At 30.2% G+C, this 19,291-nt stretch overlaps 2 protein-coding genes across 2 annotated transcripts in view; both read right to left on the bottom strand.

The window, feature by feature from the left end:
- Nucleotides 1-2,053: 2,053 nt before the first annotated feature.
- Nucleotides 2,054-19,291, bottom strand: part of LOC130672003 (uncharacterized) — a 37,199-nt gene continuing 19,961 nt past the window's right edge. Inside the window, exons 2-6 of the mRNA XM_057476182.1 lie at nt 6,909-6,958; nt 3,341-3,588; nt 2,890-3,252; nt 2,575-2,820; nt 2,054-2,209 (exon numbers count right to left, since the gene is read on the bottom strand). Coding sequence (XP_057332165.1) covers nt 2,054-2,209; nt 2,575-2,820; nt 2,890-3,252; nt 3,341-3,588; nt 6,909-6,954 — 1,059 coding nt within the window. The 5' untranslated portion in view covers nt 6,955-6,958. The remainder of the gene's footprint in view (nt 2,210-2,574; nt 2,821-2,889; nt 3,253-3,340; nt 3,589-6,908; nt 6,959-19,291) is intronic.
- On the bottom strand, nt 4,756-6,797 carry LOC130671747 (uncharacterized). Its single transcript, XM_057475818.1, has 2 exons — nt 6,660-6,797; nt 4,756-6,591 (listed from the first exon to the last, which is right to left on the bottom strand). The coding sequence occupies exons 1-2, from the start codon at nt 6,685-6,687 to the stop codon at nt 4,817-4,819; spliced, it is 1,803 nt and encodes a 600-aa protein (XP_057331801.1). The 5' UTR covers nt 6,688-6,797; the 3' UTR covers nt 4,756-4,816.

Here is a 19,291-nt window from a genome sequence, read left to right as displayed (position 1 = left end):
CAGCTCGGCACGGCTATGGTGTGCAACAGGAATTGGAATAGCCGGTACGCCGACCAGGGCTCTCGACGCGCCCGCCCACGTATAAATATATATATATATATATATATAGAGCTGTGAGAAAAAGAGTTAAAACATGATGAGAGGGAGAGAGAATCGAGAGTAGTATATAACTACGCCTATATTTCTTTCGTCATGTGAAAATAGATTACGTCTTTTTTATTATTATATTATTATATTGTAGACTAAGTTGCTGGTATATAGGAGAGTATATACTGTTATTTTTCAATCGATTGCAGCAGTTGATATGTCGATAGGCAAGATGATGATCGTGAAAGAGTGATGCTGAGGAGTAGGTTATAGTAATCATTAAGTTAAGTGATGAGGCACATTCCAAACTCTCTTTCTCTCCCTCTTTTTATCGGAATTTTTTTTATTATTCTAAAGAGCTAACTTAATAGATCAAGGAAAAAAACACAGACCAGCTCAGATTAAGAGTGTGACAAGTGACGATATAAAAAAATAACTAAGACATATATACATATACACGAGTCATTCAATGTGTCGGATATTTTATATCGTTAATTAATTTAAAATAAAAAAATGAAGGAATGTTATACTTATCAATGGGTTGATATGTTTGATCACCTACAGTTTTAAACCTGAAAGTGGAAGAGAGAGTGATCGAGTTAATGAGTGACGGGTGATTTAAAGAAAAAAATTATTTTTATATTTAATGATTTATTTTTATCAATGAAAAGTTAAAAGATAAAAAAGATTTTAGACAAAAATACATATTATAGATAAAGCTAGCCATTTGCCGGTCGGCTTACACTCTTAGCTTTCTGCATAGTATATATATATATATATATGTATGCAGACCTAACAGCAGGCTAACTGATACGAGATCTCCGCTCTGGTGGAATGTTCCGTTTGCCATCGAGCATCGCATCTCCCATTAGCATTCGAGTTTGCCAGAGAGTCGAGCGAGAAATAAGAGGGATATGACTCTTCTGAGGCAGAGTACCAACGCCACCATCTGCAGAAACTCTTATACTTAACCAGAGAGTCCAGAGCATCCAGAATATTTTCTCTTCTCTCATCTCCCGCCTAGCTTTTAATGCTACCATCGCTACCATCGCTACGACATACACACACACTTTAAATAGAATAATAAATCTGGACTGTATGTAACTACTCAGGACGAGAACTCTTGAGGATTGTAATTTTTCGTACACTGTCTCTAAATTACTTTAAATAGATAGATATTGCTTATATATGATGTTAACTGCAGATGATTCTTGTCAGAGTACATATGGACAATTGATCAAAAGTATACCGGAGGACATTAAGTTTACTATGAGAAACACAGGTTGCTGCTGGCATGTATATATATTTAAAAGAGCTAGAGAAAGAGAAAAGAAGGCGTGGCAGATGCATTGGATACTCGAGTACGTATTTACTGAGGTTACAGCAGTGAATAAACGGGCGCAGGAAACCCCGCCATAGTAACATATTATATTTTACGCTTCTTTTTTTCTCTCTCTCTCTCTCACTCTATTTATATATTTATATATATACTACTGAAATAGCAAATAATATAAAAGTAAGATTTTTAAATGTTTCTAAATTGATCAATTTGATGATGATATGCCAAGTCAGTGTATAAAGTAGAATGTATATAAAGAAAGATAAAGGTTTTACAAGGATCAGTATATGAGAGTTGTTGGTATTGATGGGGTTCTATCTTATTCTATCCTTGTCTTGTGTTGTTTTGTTGAGATTCCTGGGCCAGCCCACCCTCTGTTGTAACTCCGTTAGCTGGATGCTGCTGCTTCCATCTTACGTATACTTATACACTCTTACAAAGCATTTTTTTTCTACTCATCAGATTCCTCCTCTTGTTTTATTGAGGTTGTCCTTCCTCGGTTAGCTTCCAATGTGCCGTATCGAAGAGCAAGTCGATGGGTCTTCCGGCCAAGCGTGACGATACCAAGCCGCGAGACATACGTATATACTTGCGATGAGTGAGTCCACCGCACGGGTTTAGTCAAAACTACACGAGAGCAAGAGAGACACAAAGAGGGAAGCGAATCGATCGATCACCCGGATTAGCCTCGAGCTGCTGCTGCTTCTGCTGCTGCTGCTGTTGCTGTTGCTGTTGCTGCTGGCTTGCATCGTCACTGCTATTTCTTTTTATTTTATTTTTTACCTATCAACTGTATACCAGGTTAGGTATAAGCAAGCGAGTATCTCGATGTTAAATTTATTGGATTCTCGAAGGATTGAGGATTGAGGATGACGATGAGGAGGAGCTGTTGGATACCAGGTAAATTCTCACGTTAATAAATTATTATCTTATACCAGCAGGCTACTATGGAACCAACAAATAGTAGAATAAGAGATTGATATTTATACAAGCTCGGGTTGACATAACTATTTGTAGTATTAAGCTTCTGAATTTGTATATACATACATATAAACTATTTCTTTAAATTTATCGACAATAATAATAAAGATTTTCATTTATTTAGATTTTTTAATTTTTTCTCCAGGTGGTTTAGATTTGTCTCTAACTTTTATGACTTCGTATTTTTCAGCCATTGATTGTAACCAAACAGAAGAATATAATAAAGAATTTATTTGTTCCAAAGCTTCTTTGGTACTGTCTTCAAACTCAATCTGAATATCACCATCGGGACTTAATTCAGTGCGAATGCCATTGAGTGCTCTCACCATAACGCTTGCTGTTGAATTGTCCTTTAAAATGATAGTGCCAAAGTTGGATAAAATCACTTCCATTATTCCAAGATCTAAGTTTATCTTAAATAAATAGAAAAAAAAATAATTAATAATAATAATTTAAAAATAAAATTTAAAAAATACATTTACTTTTTTACTGATGCTGTCATTAAAATTATTTAGCCTCTTGTGGATTTTTAAAGTGACAAGAAGTTTTGAGTAAGCTTGAACTCTGCCAAAGTCACCATAAATAGTGACAAAATAATTGTCATAATCAAAGTCTGCAGTAATTTGATTGTTTGTTAATTCAAAACGAAACCAATTTTGTGGCTCGCGCTTTCTCCTTCGATCAAGATCACTACGAATTACTCTTAATCCAGGGAACATGCCAGGTGTATTGTAGATCATCAGTCTTATGACATTTTTAAACCGTTTGTGAATGGAACCGACTTTGCTGTCGACTTGAAATGGATTGAACCCAGACTGGCACATTTTTTGTCTAACACTGCGTACCTGATAAATTTAAATGTAATGATCTACTAATTGTAAATAAGATAAGCCGAGAGGCTTTAAATCATTAAAGATTTAAATTATAATATACTTGATAGTGAAGTTTCTTGGGCTGCAGAGATTGGATTCCATTGTTATCCATAGTCTCTATGGTTTTTTGATCGAGATTAGTTTCATTTTTGACTAAATTACGTGCCGCACAGTGATACGTTTTTTTTGTTGTATCTTGAACTTCCGTTATTTCAAATAAATCATAATCTTCCGGGGAGTCGGTTTGTATACTGGCGGATGTCTTAGACGAGTCATTGTAATCTTCAGCTTCGTTTTCCGTGCTAAATCCTAAAGTAATTTACATTCAAATCAATATAAATATATCTATATATTATTATTATTATTATGTTGGTGTATAGTGATTTTTGTTGAGGTCTTTCGAGTCATGATTGCCATTGGACAAACACAAACACGACTACCATTGTCTTGTCGCTCGCAAGTGTACAGTCAATTGAAAGCTACGCAAGAATACGATAACAACAACTATTACAATGACGAAGAATAAGAATAGAAAAAAATGAGAATCCAATGTCTGTAACAAAGACAACGGCAATGAGGAATAGAAAGAGGATCAAGTCCAACTGTTGGGCTGGAGATGATGCAGAAACGCAAATTGTTAGGTCTTTAACAAGCAGCAGCGCGTAGAAAAGTAGCTATTAAACCCCTCGTAAAGTCTTGGGATCCTTGCCGCAAATGTCTCTCGGGATCGGGATAACGTTGATTTGGCTGGATAATAAGACAGTTTTATCAATGCCAATGTACATTAATGCTGGATCGCTGCATGCCAGAGCTACTCGAAGGCTCAATTCAGAATAAACAATCACTATTTAAATTATTTAACTTGCTGTTGCTGGTCATAAAATATTTGTTCTTCATATGTCATCCATTTAAGATAAATCTCCAATAAATATATATCATTATACCTACATAGTTACAACTACTGAATATAATAAATATTATTAATAAGTATAGCTATCTGTATATATTTAAACTTGTACGATAAATCTTATGTATAATATTAATTAAAATTATTTTTATTTTTCATAATAAATTCCTTATTTCAGCTTAAACAACTACTTTGAATAAATATATATATATAAAGAGAGAGAGAGCGAGGAATAAAAGAAAAAAAATGTGACAAGAACGCGTAGTTCGTGCCGGAATGTAACTCTGCATGGAGATACATCCGTCAGGGAAGAAACACGAGGCGCGTGTATGCTGGAGCATTTTGCATTGGGATCGAGAATACGATCGGATAACTCGAACATTGCACTCGAGTACAAGTACTCTCCTCCCTGCTAGTGATGGCTGCTGCCACGCGAGACTTTATATATATATAATAATATATACCTATTCGTGCATCACCACCGGATGAACTTCCTATTCTCATCTTCCTGGTAATAGTAGGGTTAAAAAACTAAATAAATATTAACCAACAATATAAATTTAGTTGTTTTATTGAATGTTTTTTCTTTTAATAACAGTATGTATGCAAGAGATAATAATAGTAATATCATTAAATACTAGCAAAGGGATCCCATAATCCTCGAGCTTTTACTGCTTCTAGATCATCATTGTCTTTATTATCCTCGTCATTTATCAATAACTCAATATCAGTTGTATTTTTAAAATCATCGGGACCATCAAATTGATCCTCAGCCAAAGAATCCAATAATTTACCATCAACTTGAACTTCTGGATCCAATGCAATACGATATTGAGAAATAATTCTACCTCGTCCGCGTTCTTTTTTCTTTAGCGATTGATCAATTGAATAAATCAAGTTCATCTTGAAGGGATCACCCAAATAAAGATACTCCAAACTTATTCCATCTTTGTTTAATTTATTTTCTACTATGGCGTTTTGCTGAATGTAATTAGACCAACAGTTATTTTTTCTCATACCAGGTATTTTTTTACACGAAGTACTTGATGACATACTATAACTGGATGAACGAACGGCATTTTCCAATTTAGCATATTTATTTGGTATCGTTGATTTTTGATAATTATTTATAACATTATTTGCCCATGGGTAACGTGATATATCATTTGAAATACCTTGTTCGACAATATTGTCAATTGTCGGTTGAAGTGGTTTCAGTCTTCTGTACGAAAGCATCACTGATTTTATTAATTTTTTTTCAGCATGAGTTACATCTTCTTGTTTGTCAGCATGAATTGTTTTCATTATTATTTTTTTAGCAGACTCTCCAGCAGACTCTGTTTTATTTACAAAACTATCAAGACATTGTTGTAAATGTTTTTCATGCAACAATTTTGATATTTTTCCGGTTTTTTCTTTGTCATATTTTTCACGCAACTCATCCATACACTTAACATTTACAGCTTTTATTTCCTGAAGTTTTACGGCAGCTTCGTAAGGTGATTTTTTTTTAAATTTAGACGACAAAAATCTACGCGATGGAACTTGCTGACGTCCGAGTACACTTTTAGTGATGTGTAACAAATGAATGAGTAATAATTCATCATTGTCCATAAATTCTGTTTCCAAAGTTACTCCTTGTTGTTGTAAAAATTGTTCAAAAATCAAAATATTTCCCATTATTTGCCGTAAGCAATTGTTGGCTTTAAAATCTGTTGGTCGATCTAACCATTCTTTAGTAAGTGTACATATTTGTATAAGACTTGGAGGATCTTTAAGTATTTTATGCAATCTCTCATTTTTATCTTTTATCTCCGAAGAATTCCAAGCAGTTATTTTCATTTTAGCATACGAAAATAGTTTGAATTTTTTCCATCGTTTTAAAATTCCTTGCTCTAAATATTTTTCAATAATTTCGCGAGCTGGATTGAATTTTTTGTAGCCAATAATAATTTGCTCAATATATTTAATTACCAAATTAAATTTTTTAAGCCAAAATAGTTTTAAATTATTATTAGGAAATATTGCCAAATTTTTAAGACATTCTGGAGGACTTTCAATGCCAGCCAAATCGTAAGCATCAAAAACCCATTTGAAACATGACATAAATTCAGGTTTCATTATTTCCAAACAATTATCGAAAATTTCCGATGAATTTTCATCATTTTCATCATCAGAATTTGATAAACTGACAGTTTTAATAATTCGATCTCTTGTTTGTGGATCAAAATGCTTGCAAAGTAAATAAAATGTATCACCAATGAGTATTTCGATTTGAGTTTTTGGTGGCCTTGAACATCCTTGCGTACTTTCTGCAAAACCAAATATTCGTTCACCTAGTTCTGTACCAAATTCCTCTGTTTTTTCTACCGAATCGTCATTAAATTCGGCTGACGTTGAGTAAACTAACAAATAAATTCATTTATATATATAGTCTTATAAATTAAAAAATAAAACTAAAATAAAAACTTACCAGTGATGAATAGAAAAAGTAAACGCATCTCAACACAATCGCTGACACATTTGAATTACAAGTTTAGTATCAAGTTGATAAAATCACCTGTAGTTATCTTTATAACTCTCGATTCGATGTGCAATTAAATAAATATTAATCATTGTGGATTAAGAACCGTTACATTTAAATAACACTGAGTAGACGATTGGATTTATTACAAATTACAACTAACGTAAAATTTATAAATAAAAAATGAATTAATCTTACCAGTGGTGATAAGCCCCAATCCACAAAACAACAAGGCCAACTTCATAGTTCTGAAACAAGTTGTATAAATTATTACTTCAAATACAATATATATAAATACATATAAAAGGTCGAGCCTCGGAAATTAGTTGGACCTCGCGGCCGCTATACCAAGAATCAAAATTCACGGGTAGTAACATCGTAAAGGAGGTCTTTTATATTTAATTCAAATAAATCTGTTTTATCGTACGAGTTAATCCATAAGAAGAAATTGTATCTATATATTAAACGGGTGCGCGTGTTTCTCAAGATCAAAAGTTGTGGCGGTAGTTGTCGGGTCGGTCTAGTAACTCATTTTATCGGCCTCAGTTGATATTCAATTTTATAACATTTTGAATTTTAATTTTGTGTATTAAAAATAAATTTGAAAATTTGAAAAATTAAAAAACATCGTTAAAATTTTTCTAACAAGTAAGTCTGATTGGCTGCAAATAAAATAGTTTGTTTTCTTTTTTTGTAAAAATCTCCATAAAATATCTTGTAATTTTTTAAGTTAATATTTTTTGTAAAATGATTATTACAAGTATCAGTTATAGATCGTTACGTGTCTTCGGCGGCAACTTCCATTAACGGATTCCAAACGAATCAGTACAAGTCCCCCGAGACTCGAGCTCCACGGAAACGATATAATTAGTCGCCAATCAACCGTTTCTATACGTTTCAGATAAATATATATATATAAATAATAATAATAATAGTAATAGATGGTTATTTTTTATTTTATATTAATTTACTGCGATGAAAATGGTGATAAAACTCTTGTGACTTGTCATTTTCCCACAGTCGTAACACAAACTATTTTCCTAAAAGGTTATTATTACAACTAATAATCCAGTTTACTATTATCAATTATAATTAATATATTTATCGAAAATTTATTTCATAATTATTTAGATAAAGCAGAATTTCTAAATAAAAGTGATAAAATATTTATTTAATTGAATTACAAATGAAGAAAGAAAAGATGGATTGTTAACGAGAGCATGAGAGGCAATAAGAGCAACTGCAGTTATAATACTACTACTATCAATAATAATAATAAAAGTTCTCTCAACTGATGTTGGTTATTATTCTTTTGAGATATTCTTGACTGTCTGGTTTCGACAGACAAGCCCGAGACACTTGGCTCGCTTCTCAGATTACTCAACCGCAACAGCGCTGAGGGATTATATCCTGACGCAAGCCCACCTAACAATCTTTTCTGCTTATATTCTCTCGCCTCTTCTGTACACTCTGTACCATATATATATATATATATACATTTACATATTTATCAGAATTCCATGGAGTGTGCATTTAAAATAAGGATCCCTGGATAAGTATACAGTAGAAAAGACTCATTTTATAATATTTGCATAGAGCTATTACAATGCAGCATCAGCAGCATCACCAGCAGTATATAGCAAACTAAATTATTGCTCAGAAACATACTAAAATATTTTTTATTATAAATAAAATATATGTATAATGCAATGGAAGTTGAGGAGCCTGTGCTACAAATGGTGAACCACAGTTAACTTTTCTGCGGTGAAATAGATCGGAGAAAGTTTCTCTTTTCGATTGCGGGTGTACGATTACACGCATCATGACTTTTATAAAGGTTATTATAATAATAAATCCTGACAAAATACCTTTATTATTAACTACTGTTATTATTTTTTATTTTATATTAATTATTGACGGTTGTTAAAAAATATATAACAAGTGAAAAAAGTTTTAATGAAATTCTCATAAATGTACGAGGTTGCGATGATGATGTGGATGACGATGATGATGTATAAAAGAGCTCCTGGGAAGTAGGAGAAAAAAGAGTTCACGCGTGATAGATATCGAATAAGAGAGCACGCGGAATGTATAATATAGCATGTAGTTGCTGCAGCAAACGCTATCTACGCTACCTACGCTACTCTTTGTTCTCCAATGATGACTGAAAAACACCAAGGTGATTTCTCAATTGTTAAATATACAATATACAATATAATAATAGTAATGGGATCGATATCGCTGAGATTATTTTCCTTGCAAATAACAAATGTTTATTTTTATTTTTTCATTCGATTAAATGTACAAGATAAAATATATGATATACGACACACAACACGTTCCTAGCAAATTTAATTATTTTATTTATTTATTCGAAACAGATGGAACAAAAAAATGATTGTTTATGAATATTCAGAATGAAAAAAAATAATAAGAAGAAAGAGGAGTAACAGAAGCGCATGGTTGATTGCAACCATGGTCGTGCTTTAAAACCGCGTGTTTGGCATACCAATCACAGTAATACCGTTATTTCTTGGTGACTTTGGAAATATCAGGGCGGCGTTAAAGAATAATAAATATGAAAATCCACCTTCTGCTGCCAACTTTATATATAATCAATAATCACCAAAGTAAATCACAATCTGACCCTCGATAAAAAAAACTCTTTAAAGAAAGTCCTTTACGCTTCGCAATACTTTTAAATTTTAATATCTTATCGAGTTATCACCGTTCCGACATTCTCTTGTTAAGTGTTGCATTTATTATAAACACATAATAATAATAGTTTAGTTAATATATACTTTAAACAGCATTTATATATGCATATAAAAATTATCAGCAAAATGAATGAGACGTAGAGAGCAGGTGAAAGATCTGAGATGGTGAAAGAGGGTCGAGGCATTTTTTTAACGCGGTCTTTTACTATGAGACATTATAACCGATTAAAAAAGTTATAGGCGGTAGATATAACGGTCTACTCGAAAGTCCTTATAGATAACTATAGATCAGGAGAATATAACACGTATTCTAAAAATATCTTGTCGACCAACTTGACTTTTCATTACCGGCGATCCTCGACTATGATGATAATGATGATGATGACGATAGCACTGGTGTCTATTTGATTATGCAAATTATAAATCCTCAACAATCTCTACAATTTTTAACACTCCTATAAAGGCGAGTAAAGTTGTTATTCGAAAGCTTTAATCACAATGTATATATTTTCCAATAGGGTATAAAAAGGCGGGCTGGATGAACTTTTCGCCGACATAATTATCTATCCTTTTGTGATGAGAAGCTTATAAAAACATCATTAAAGTTAAAACGTAACAAAATAATATGTGCTATACCTTCAACTATCGACATTAATCAAAATTTATATTTTCTTTATGTTAATTCACAGAATACTAACTTTAATACCAGTTTTATTAAAAATGAATATAATTTTTAAAATGATTAGATAAAGTTTATCCGCTGTTTACTTTTAAAATCCATCTATTTTCCTGTAATGAGATTATTTATCCTTCCGAGTATATAAATATATATGTTAACTCGACATTTTTCGATTATAATATAAAATCAGCAATAAAATAAATATTTAAAACTGAATAATTTTGCTAGCGCTATTGTGTATGAAATATATTTGAATAAATAATTATTATATAATTCGTTATTATAAAGATAATTAAATATCGAACTGGCAAATGCTAAGAAAAACATCATCAGTCTTATCATCAAACAAAATGTCATCGTTCATCATTTATAAATTACATTGTTTATTAGACGAGTTCATCATCAATCATTATTCATTATATAAAAGCTGATAATGATAACGCACCATTATAATTGTAAAACGGAGATATTATTCGCATTTGAATAATAAATTGTATACACCTTTATTAACCAATAGCATAATAAAATAATAAACATGATCATTATTAATAATTTTTATTATTTTAATAGTCTTATCGATGGATTGACAACAAATATATTTATATATATTTAGCATATGACGTAAACGGTAAATTAATAGACAATTAGTCCTCAGATTAGATAAAAATTTTGACGTCAAAAGATATTTTAAATTAAAATTTTTTTTTTTCACATTTTTGTACGTCAGCGGCTATCAAAATATTAGTCTTAAAAAAAAAAAAAAAATAAACAATAACAATAACAATAATAGTAAATATGTGATAAAATCGGGGATTTCCTCGTTTCTATAAAAGAATAACACGGCATAGTAAAATTTAATGATCCAATATATGATTGCATAATAAAAAATAACAAAAATGAGCTCTAATTTATCGCTGGACAAGTATTTGTATGTATATTAATATAAATATCTTTTCTGTTGATAATTATTTATTAACTTTAATCATTTTTCCTTGATATCGTTATTTTGTTTATTATAAACAGATATGTACGATATATTAAATATTATTTTATGAATTTATATATGAATAAAAGCAAGCACGACCGTGTCGTGGGAGTTATGCAATCTTTTTCTCGACGATATATAAACGACAAATACAAATACAATACATAGACCGAACCAGCAGAGAGACCAAGACGTCCAGAAAATATATATATTTAATATATAATACAACTGGTTTAATAATCGTTTGGTTTAACTCGACTCGGGTATTCAAGAGAACATTATTTCACGCTTTACGAGTTTACCAATAATTTAAAACGTATATCTGTTATGTTTTGTCATATACTTTTCTATTGTTATTATATATATACAATATTCACTATTTTATATTACAATAAATTAAATTTTTTATTCATTTTTATGTCATGTGATGACATTTGTCTTTACTCTATAATTTATATATGTTAAACTTTAATGAATTAATGAATGAGTAAATAAAATATACACAACATTTGTAAATGTGTATTTAATCTAAAACGTAAATAATAGAGGATCGTCAATAGTGTAATATGAGTACAATGGGTTTAAAAATAGAGCTCAAGTGTATAAACGATGATAAATGTTGTATATAAGAAATATATTAAAAATATAAATAAAATAAACAAGAGCGTGTTTTCGCACTTAAACCAAGTGCTAGCCCCCATCTGAGTGAGATAGAATAATAGCTTCCGACCATTCTCCGCTTTCACATTTTATCCAGGCCATCGAGAAATAAATATATATATATTGATAGACGATCTAACGAGGCATTTCCCTTTAGGAAATGCCGCCACAAGCACTATACATACTACTGCTTCTGCTTTTGCTCTCCAAGGGAGAAATTAATGACATAATATCATATATATAGATATACTCAACTAGACAAAAGATAAACTTTTACTCGTTTTATTTTTATTTATTTCCTGTAAAAGCTTATATTATAATATTATATATACCTTGAGTATGTTATCTCCCATGTCCTAGAATAAAAGACAGTGACAAGATGACAGCATTGAGAGATGTAAATCGTGTGAGTTGATTTCACGCAGTGGCATTTAGGAAATGCAAATTCACTGTACTGTGTGACATTTAGAAAATGTTATAGAAAAAAAACACCAACTCATCAACGGCATCATCTTGTGATCAGTGCAATATAATATAATCTGAAAGAACAATCAGCTGTCATCTGTCAGTTAACTTTTTTTTTATTTTTTTATTACCCTTTAAACTCGATAACCATTTGCCGAGATAAAAACTAAGAATATCAATAATCCAGTAACTAAACGAATTAAATAACGTGATAAATCTTGGATAACTGGTTGGGTGCATAACTCTTATGTGGATTTTTATTTATTGACGAAAAAATTTAACATTAAGTGGGCAACACTTGATTATTTACTGCTACTGAATTTTTTTTTTCTTCATTCCGTTTCTGTAATTTAATCGCAATCCGTTCATTTCATGTTTAAAGTTATAAATTTTTTTTTTTTTACTTATTTACGTGACAATATTAAGGCGTGGTGACAAATAACTGTTGTACGGTCACGTTATCACGTAGTTTATGATATGTTATCATAGGTAGACATAAAAATATAAAAACGCTTAAAATAAATTGTAATATATGCCCACAAGACATTAATTAATTTGGTTCAATGTAGAAAAATTATAAAAAAAAATAATCTTATAAATTAATGGAGGATATGAAATTTTACTCCAAAGTATACGTTTAATGTACAGTAAATTAATTACGTATTGTATAGAAAGTATAATAATTTCCATGAATAATAAAATACATGTAATGAATTTGAACATTAATGAAGACACTATTGAATAATAGGAATATCGATTATGCATTTAAATTAATTGAACATTCGTTTCGCGACCTTCGTAAGAATCTAGGTATGTAGGCGATAGAAATTTCATTTTATTCTCATGAATTCGATGACTCACTGACGCACAACTAATAAATACCATTTCTTAATAGAGATTACAATTAACAAGTATTTAAAATAAGAGTTATTGTGTTAAACCAATAGAAAATAGTTAATAATGAGAGTGAAAAAATATATAAGAAAATCATCATCAGACACTATTCACATATATTCAAATTTTACTTTTACCATTCACTTTCTCTCTGAAAAATATAACTTGACTTTTATTGTATAAACTCTCGTGTACTTCTCTATTGTACCGAGTCATCATGACAACGAAATACAATTGATAAGCTATAATAATTGCTTTGTTTTTTTTTTTTTTTTTTTTTTTTTTTTTTTTTTTCATTCTTCTATTAAACTCGTATATATACAAAAGATAATTGTCGTGCAGTGAATAGTATCATACGGAAAATCTCGAGTAACAAAACATTAAATTATTAAACTTGTGTATGTTAATATTTTTATTATTATGTAAACTTCATTTTAGTGGTTGTTTAACCGATAATTAATCCATTTCAAAGTCAAGGGGCCATCATATTACTTGGAGTTCTTGTCGTAGATACGATAAAACTAAAAAGAAAAAAAAATAAATACACATAATTACATATAATTGTCAAGCAATTTTGTTTCGCGAAAAATTACTTTTAATGTTTTTTTTTTTATTATTATTTTAACGAGTTTATTATGTACTGAAAAAGTAAGTTTTTTTTTTATTTAAACTCATGTACGGGGAGGTAACAATTTTTTAGTCTTTAACAAATTTACAAATCATGACAGTTTTATTGAACTAAGTCGGCAATAATATCGCTCGCGAATACGATAAACTATATCGGGTAAACTTATACATACCATATATATATATATGTATATATACAAGGCAAAACATGGTGGATACATATTTTAGCTGATAGTAAATAATTTAAGTTTTAAATATTTGGTTATAAACGAGTATAAATTCAACAAGAACTGATCGATCGAGATTTAGATCTGGTTAATCGGCTGTATAATTGAGATAAGATAAAAAAAAAATATGTATATATATAGTATTGAATGCGAGGTTGGATGTATGATTAGAGTAGATCAGAGAGTAATTGATAGAGGGCTAAAATTATGGTTTAGCTTTAACGCTTGATCACGATACAACTGCAACATTTCTCTTTAAAAATACTTTTCCCAGTGAATGATATGTTACCTAACACTGGTCAACACACAATTTTTTATAAATTTATAGGCCACGTGTTTGGTTTACCGCTTGTGCTGTTATTATATTACACCGAATACACTATTATATCACAGGACGGAGTTGCCATGCACTTATATTTATTAATAAATAAATAAATGTCAACTATAAAAGACCTTATATATGACACCTGCGTCAATAATTATAACTTATGTATAACCAACATATATCGTATGATAATAATAATAATAATAATAACCGATATTCCCATAAGCATCAGTCGAGTTTATTTGCACCATTACCGAATATATAAGTATTGTTTATATTTAAATATTAATTTAAATTGTAAAAATACTATAATAAATATAAATTTATGAATCTGCAGACATATTTAAAGAAATAAAAAAAAATTGAAAACAAAATGTGTGCACAGGTGATTAAAAAAAAATATACAGACGACAAAAATATATAATTATATTCAATAAATACTTGCGTATTTAATTAAAAACCACTTGACAACTGAATAATATGTTGAGATTATAAAATCACTTATATATACATACATATATGGATTAATTAATTATATTTCTTTACACAAAATCTGCAAATTTTTAAAAATAAACGAGACAATAAGACCAATTGTATAAATATTCCGGCATATAATAAAATATAATTTGACATTTATGCAACATTTACTCAATGACTTGAGTATTCAAAAGTTTCAATGCGACTTTTTTTTTTTTTTCTTTCTTTTTTCATTTTTATTCTTAAAAATATTCTCTATAAAAGATGAAACTTTAAAAAATTAATATACAAAAGGAAATAATTTTTAGACACAATGCAATAATAGTTTAAGAAAATTATTATGAGCATAATCAGTGTATAAGACCCGGATATATTCCGAACGTATAACTCCGTTATTGTCAGAGTCGAGTTTCACCGTTAATGACGGTTGCTATGAAGAGTAGTATTATATCCTAGATGCATATGTAGACTATGGACTATTCATCCTTTTGACGGTGAAACAGAAAAAGCTGCAGTTCCAGTACTATCAATATCATTAGTTGTATAGTTCAAGTCTTTGGTCGTTACAGACTCTATCAAATAAGAAATTATTTTAAATATAAAAATAAACAAGTGCCACCATTACCTACTAACTTACTATTTACATTATCATATATTTATATACATTATACATAGATATATGTGTAGTATTCACGCATTATACTATATAAATTTTTCATCTCAAGATCAAGACCAAGAGTTTAAATATATATACATTTATCAGACAATTAACAGGTTTATAATCTAGTCTCCACTTAAATAACTACCAAGTGAGCTGAGAGAAATTTTAAGTACATTTGCTAGCAGTAGTTTCCACGGTATCTCATTTATTTATTTATTTATTTATTTATTTATAATATATGTTTCCTCGTAACGCACTTTCTAGCCTTACACTATTTTGTTTGCTAGTTTTACTCACAAGTATTTTTGCCTGACAATGTTGATGTTTGTGTGTGTGTGTGTGTGTATGTGTATTGAGGATTGAGCAAACGAGAGACAACTGAGCAAGGTCGTGATCACTCGGAAAAAGATTCTTGTCATCTATCACACGACGTCTCCTCCATGGAATTCTACGAGTTGTTGTTGTTGTTGTTGTTGTTGCTGTTGTCGTTGTAACTCAACTCGTTTTCTTGGATTGGGTTAGATTCTCTGGGAACTTTAAATTATCCGGTTTTGTTGGCGTTGATTGGAGTACATATATCTTACCGATAAATTACAATAGCCAGTTTATTAATTTATTTAGTAAAACATCTTTTTAGTGATTAAATGATGTACATATAATAAAATAAATAATTCTAAGTAACGATACCTAAAATCTGACTAATTCGTGTTGAATTAAAAATTGCTAAAAATTTTTTTAACGACAGTACATTGACCTGAAGTGATACGATGTTTAACCGAGCATAAATTCACTCGTGAATAAATTTAAAATCTTAACGTACTGTCGCCTCGAGTGATGCAGATAACAATAAAAAAAAAGTTAACTTTAAATTAATTAGATAAATGTCTCTTTTATGTTACATTTAATTTAATTTTTTTTTTTTTTGGTCTGCTCAGTAAATTTGCTGAGAATTCCGGAAACGATGCGCTTTCGCCCAGAGGGAAAGTCAAGTCCGTGCTGCAATTTTTAACGAGCTCCTTGTAGAAAAAAATAAAATAAAAATAAAAAAATAAAGAAAATACAGTTTAAATGAATAAAAAAAAAAAAAAAAAAAAAAAAACAATTCAATCGAAACTGGAATCTAGAACGAGCGATTGCTCTTGGGTATTTCTCACAGCACCGAGTTCATTATAATATAGATATAGATATAAATATATTAAGTATTTGAATGGTTGTGTGTGCATGAGCTTGTAATATTTAATGTGAAAAGCAATTTAAATGAAAGCGCTCGATGAAGGATGAAGGATGAAAATAAAAGTGCTTCCGCGTTCAGGAAGCGTGAAACGACAGCAGCAGTATGGAGTATATATCTAAATCGGTTTGATACATCAAGTTAAATCTGAGCAACTTTCTCCGCTTTTGTCTTTTTATTTTTTTTTAAATTTTGTTTCATTTCTTTGCACTCGTGAACTTGTAACTCTCTTCGGAATTTTTAAACTCTCTCTTGTTTTATGTTATTTTTATTTTAATTTGGTCGTCGGCCACAAAACCAACATGCTGTACATACATTTATATAAACGTTCTCTTATCCATCAGGAATCGTATTAAAAAAATAATCTAAAAGATTTATCGTTTCTTTTATTATTGACATTAAAGGTGAAATCGTTTTTTGACGTAGTAATATAGCTAATTTTATGTGTCACTTTTTTTCATTATTCGTTTATTTAACACACACACTAAATATAATTATTAATTTTATCTTTTCAACTTTAACAAAATTTATACATGTATTTTTAAACATTATATCATTGACAAAAAAACAGAAAAAACGTCCATTAAGGTACAACAACCGAGTATAGATCATAAATGTGATTTTAAATTTCTAATGGGCATTATGGTTCAAGTTAATTAATAATTAATGACTGTGATAAAATGATGATATTAAAAAAAAAAAAAAAAAAAAAAAATGTAATAAAATAGATAATGAAAACAACAAGAGCGGACGATAAACTATAATGATATTAAATTGACAGGTACGAGAGGGTGAAGACTGGAACTAAATTACGCAAGGCCGAGTAGTCACCTTGGCAAGTCCGTGGTTTCTCCCTCTCTGTTTTCTTTCTCTCTCTTACAGCATACTGGGTCTTTATAAAATACGTGGTTGCCTGGTACTGGGATATAGCGGAACTGTTGTTTTACAGTTATGGCTGGTTGATCAAGATATAGAGCTATCTTGCTCTTGATTGCATACTACTCTGGTATTGCAGCTGATGCTGCCGAGGATGTCGATATTAAAACTCCAAGAGACTGACTACTTAATAATACTTGGATCAGTTCATCTTCGTGTTCCAGATATAAACTTTATGCTATAGACTATAACTACCATCACCAGCAACTTATAAGACACTTTCAAGCTTAATCACCACTCAATATACATATATACATATAAAATAGTGATGAAATACTTGTACTTGTATGTCTGAGTGTTGATACTTTTTCTAAGCTATTTATTCTCTCTCGAGTCAGTGTATAGACTATCGATTTTTGCACGCGCCTTTCGACTTATAATCTCTATACTATATATTAAATTTAACCCGTTACTTTCAGCTACAACACACAAGACGTGATAGTGGGTTAATTAAAGTCACTATCGGTGCATACGGAAGAGAATAACTAATAACGATCAAAATAATATACTACTTGCTGGTAGTGTAGCTGCGACTCCAACTGCAACTGCAATAACTCCCAACTAATACCTGATACCTGATAAATGATAACTGATAACTGATACTACTACCACTACTTGCTGTTTAATATAATAGTATAGTTACTATATATCAATTCTCTTATCGTGTCACTATTTGTCCGATCCCAGCGATTAATATTTTTATCTCTATATATATATGTAACCCATTTGAAAGAGTGATTGCATTACTTATAGAAAATAAATTTTAATGCTACGTAACACTTGGTTTTTAAATAAAGTTACATTTATTAATACAAAAATAATAATTAAATAGCAGTACAAAAGTAAATATATAGGCTGTAGTCGGTGGCATATAGAATTGAAATATATAATGTACAAATTCACAGCGGGAGTCTATTTTTTAGTCAGACGTAAATACAAGATTATTATTATTATTATTTTGTAATCTGTGGATGTGATTGTTTACAGCCGGTTGTCATTCCTATTTAAATTTATAAGGGATGAGAAATCACACAATCCATCAATTTAAAGATTACATTTTTTCTTTTTTTTTTTTTAAACGTGACAGTGAGTCCCGATAGTTTGATATTATTTTAACAGCCCAAGGTGATTGGGTCAATAAAACTTTTTACTGTCGTTAATAAATTTTTTAATAGCTTTTATGATATTGTTAATTAAATGGTTTGATTTTTTCAATGGTTATTTTGATTTATTTTTTACAGTTTCAAGGTTTGAAAAACGATTCAGCGGAAGTTGTATTCTAAAGCCAGATTGAAAAAGGTCAGCCAAATAACGGCTTGGCTTTTAGTTTTTTTTTTTTTATATATATATATATATAAAAAACATCTATTTGATGTTGAGTGAAGAAATGCATAGGCATCCGGTGGTTAACTCAACGGAATTTTGAGCCGACTGAGAAAATAAAAAATTAAAAAAAGGCCCCAGCAAAGTGAAGACTGTGCACAGTGGTATACATGTTTTATCGAATTCGATAAGACAACTGGATTCGTTGGTTGCTATAAATCCAACAACAACAACAACAACAGCAACAAACAACTCTTAGGAGTGTTATTTCGAAAGAGTAAAACCGTGAGAGCAGTATACTTAGAGTTTGCCCCGCGTTTGAGGGCGAGAGAAAGAGTTAAAATAAGTAAAGGCATTAAGTATAAATGAGTGAA

This window comes from Microplitis mediator, chromosome 7 (genome assembly GCF_029852145.1).
Source record: "Microplitis mediator isolate UGA2020A chromosome 7, iyMicMedi2.1, whole genome shotgun sequence".
NCBI lineage: Eukaryota > Metazoa > Arthropoda > Insecta > Hymenoptera > Braconidae > Microplitis > Microplitis mediator.
The sequence above is the reverse complement of the archived record's forward strand: the minus strand, read 5'-3'. Positions and strand labels throughout refer to the sequence as shown.

Excerpts from the sequence above, each read along its gene's own strand:
- LOC130671747 (XM_057475818.1), bottom strand. The coding sequence starts at position 6,687 with ATGCGTTTACTTTTTCTATTCATCACTG. Across the intron at positions 6,592-6,659 it reads ACTTTTTCTATTCATCACTG|TTTACTCAACGTCAGCCGAA; the intron begins GTAAGTTTTTAT and ends TTTATTTGTTAG.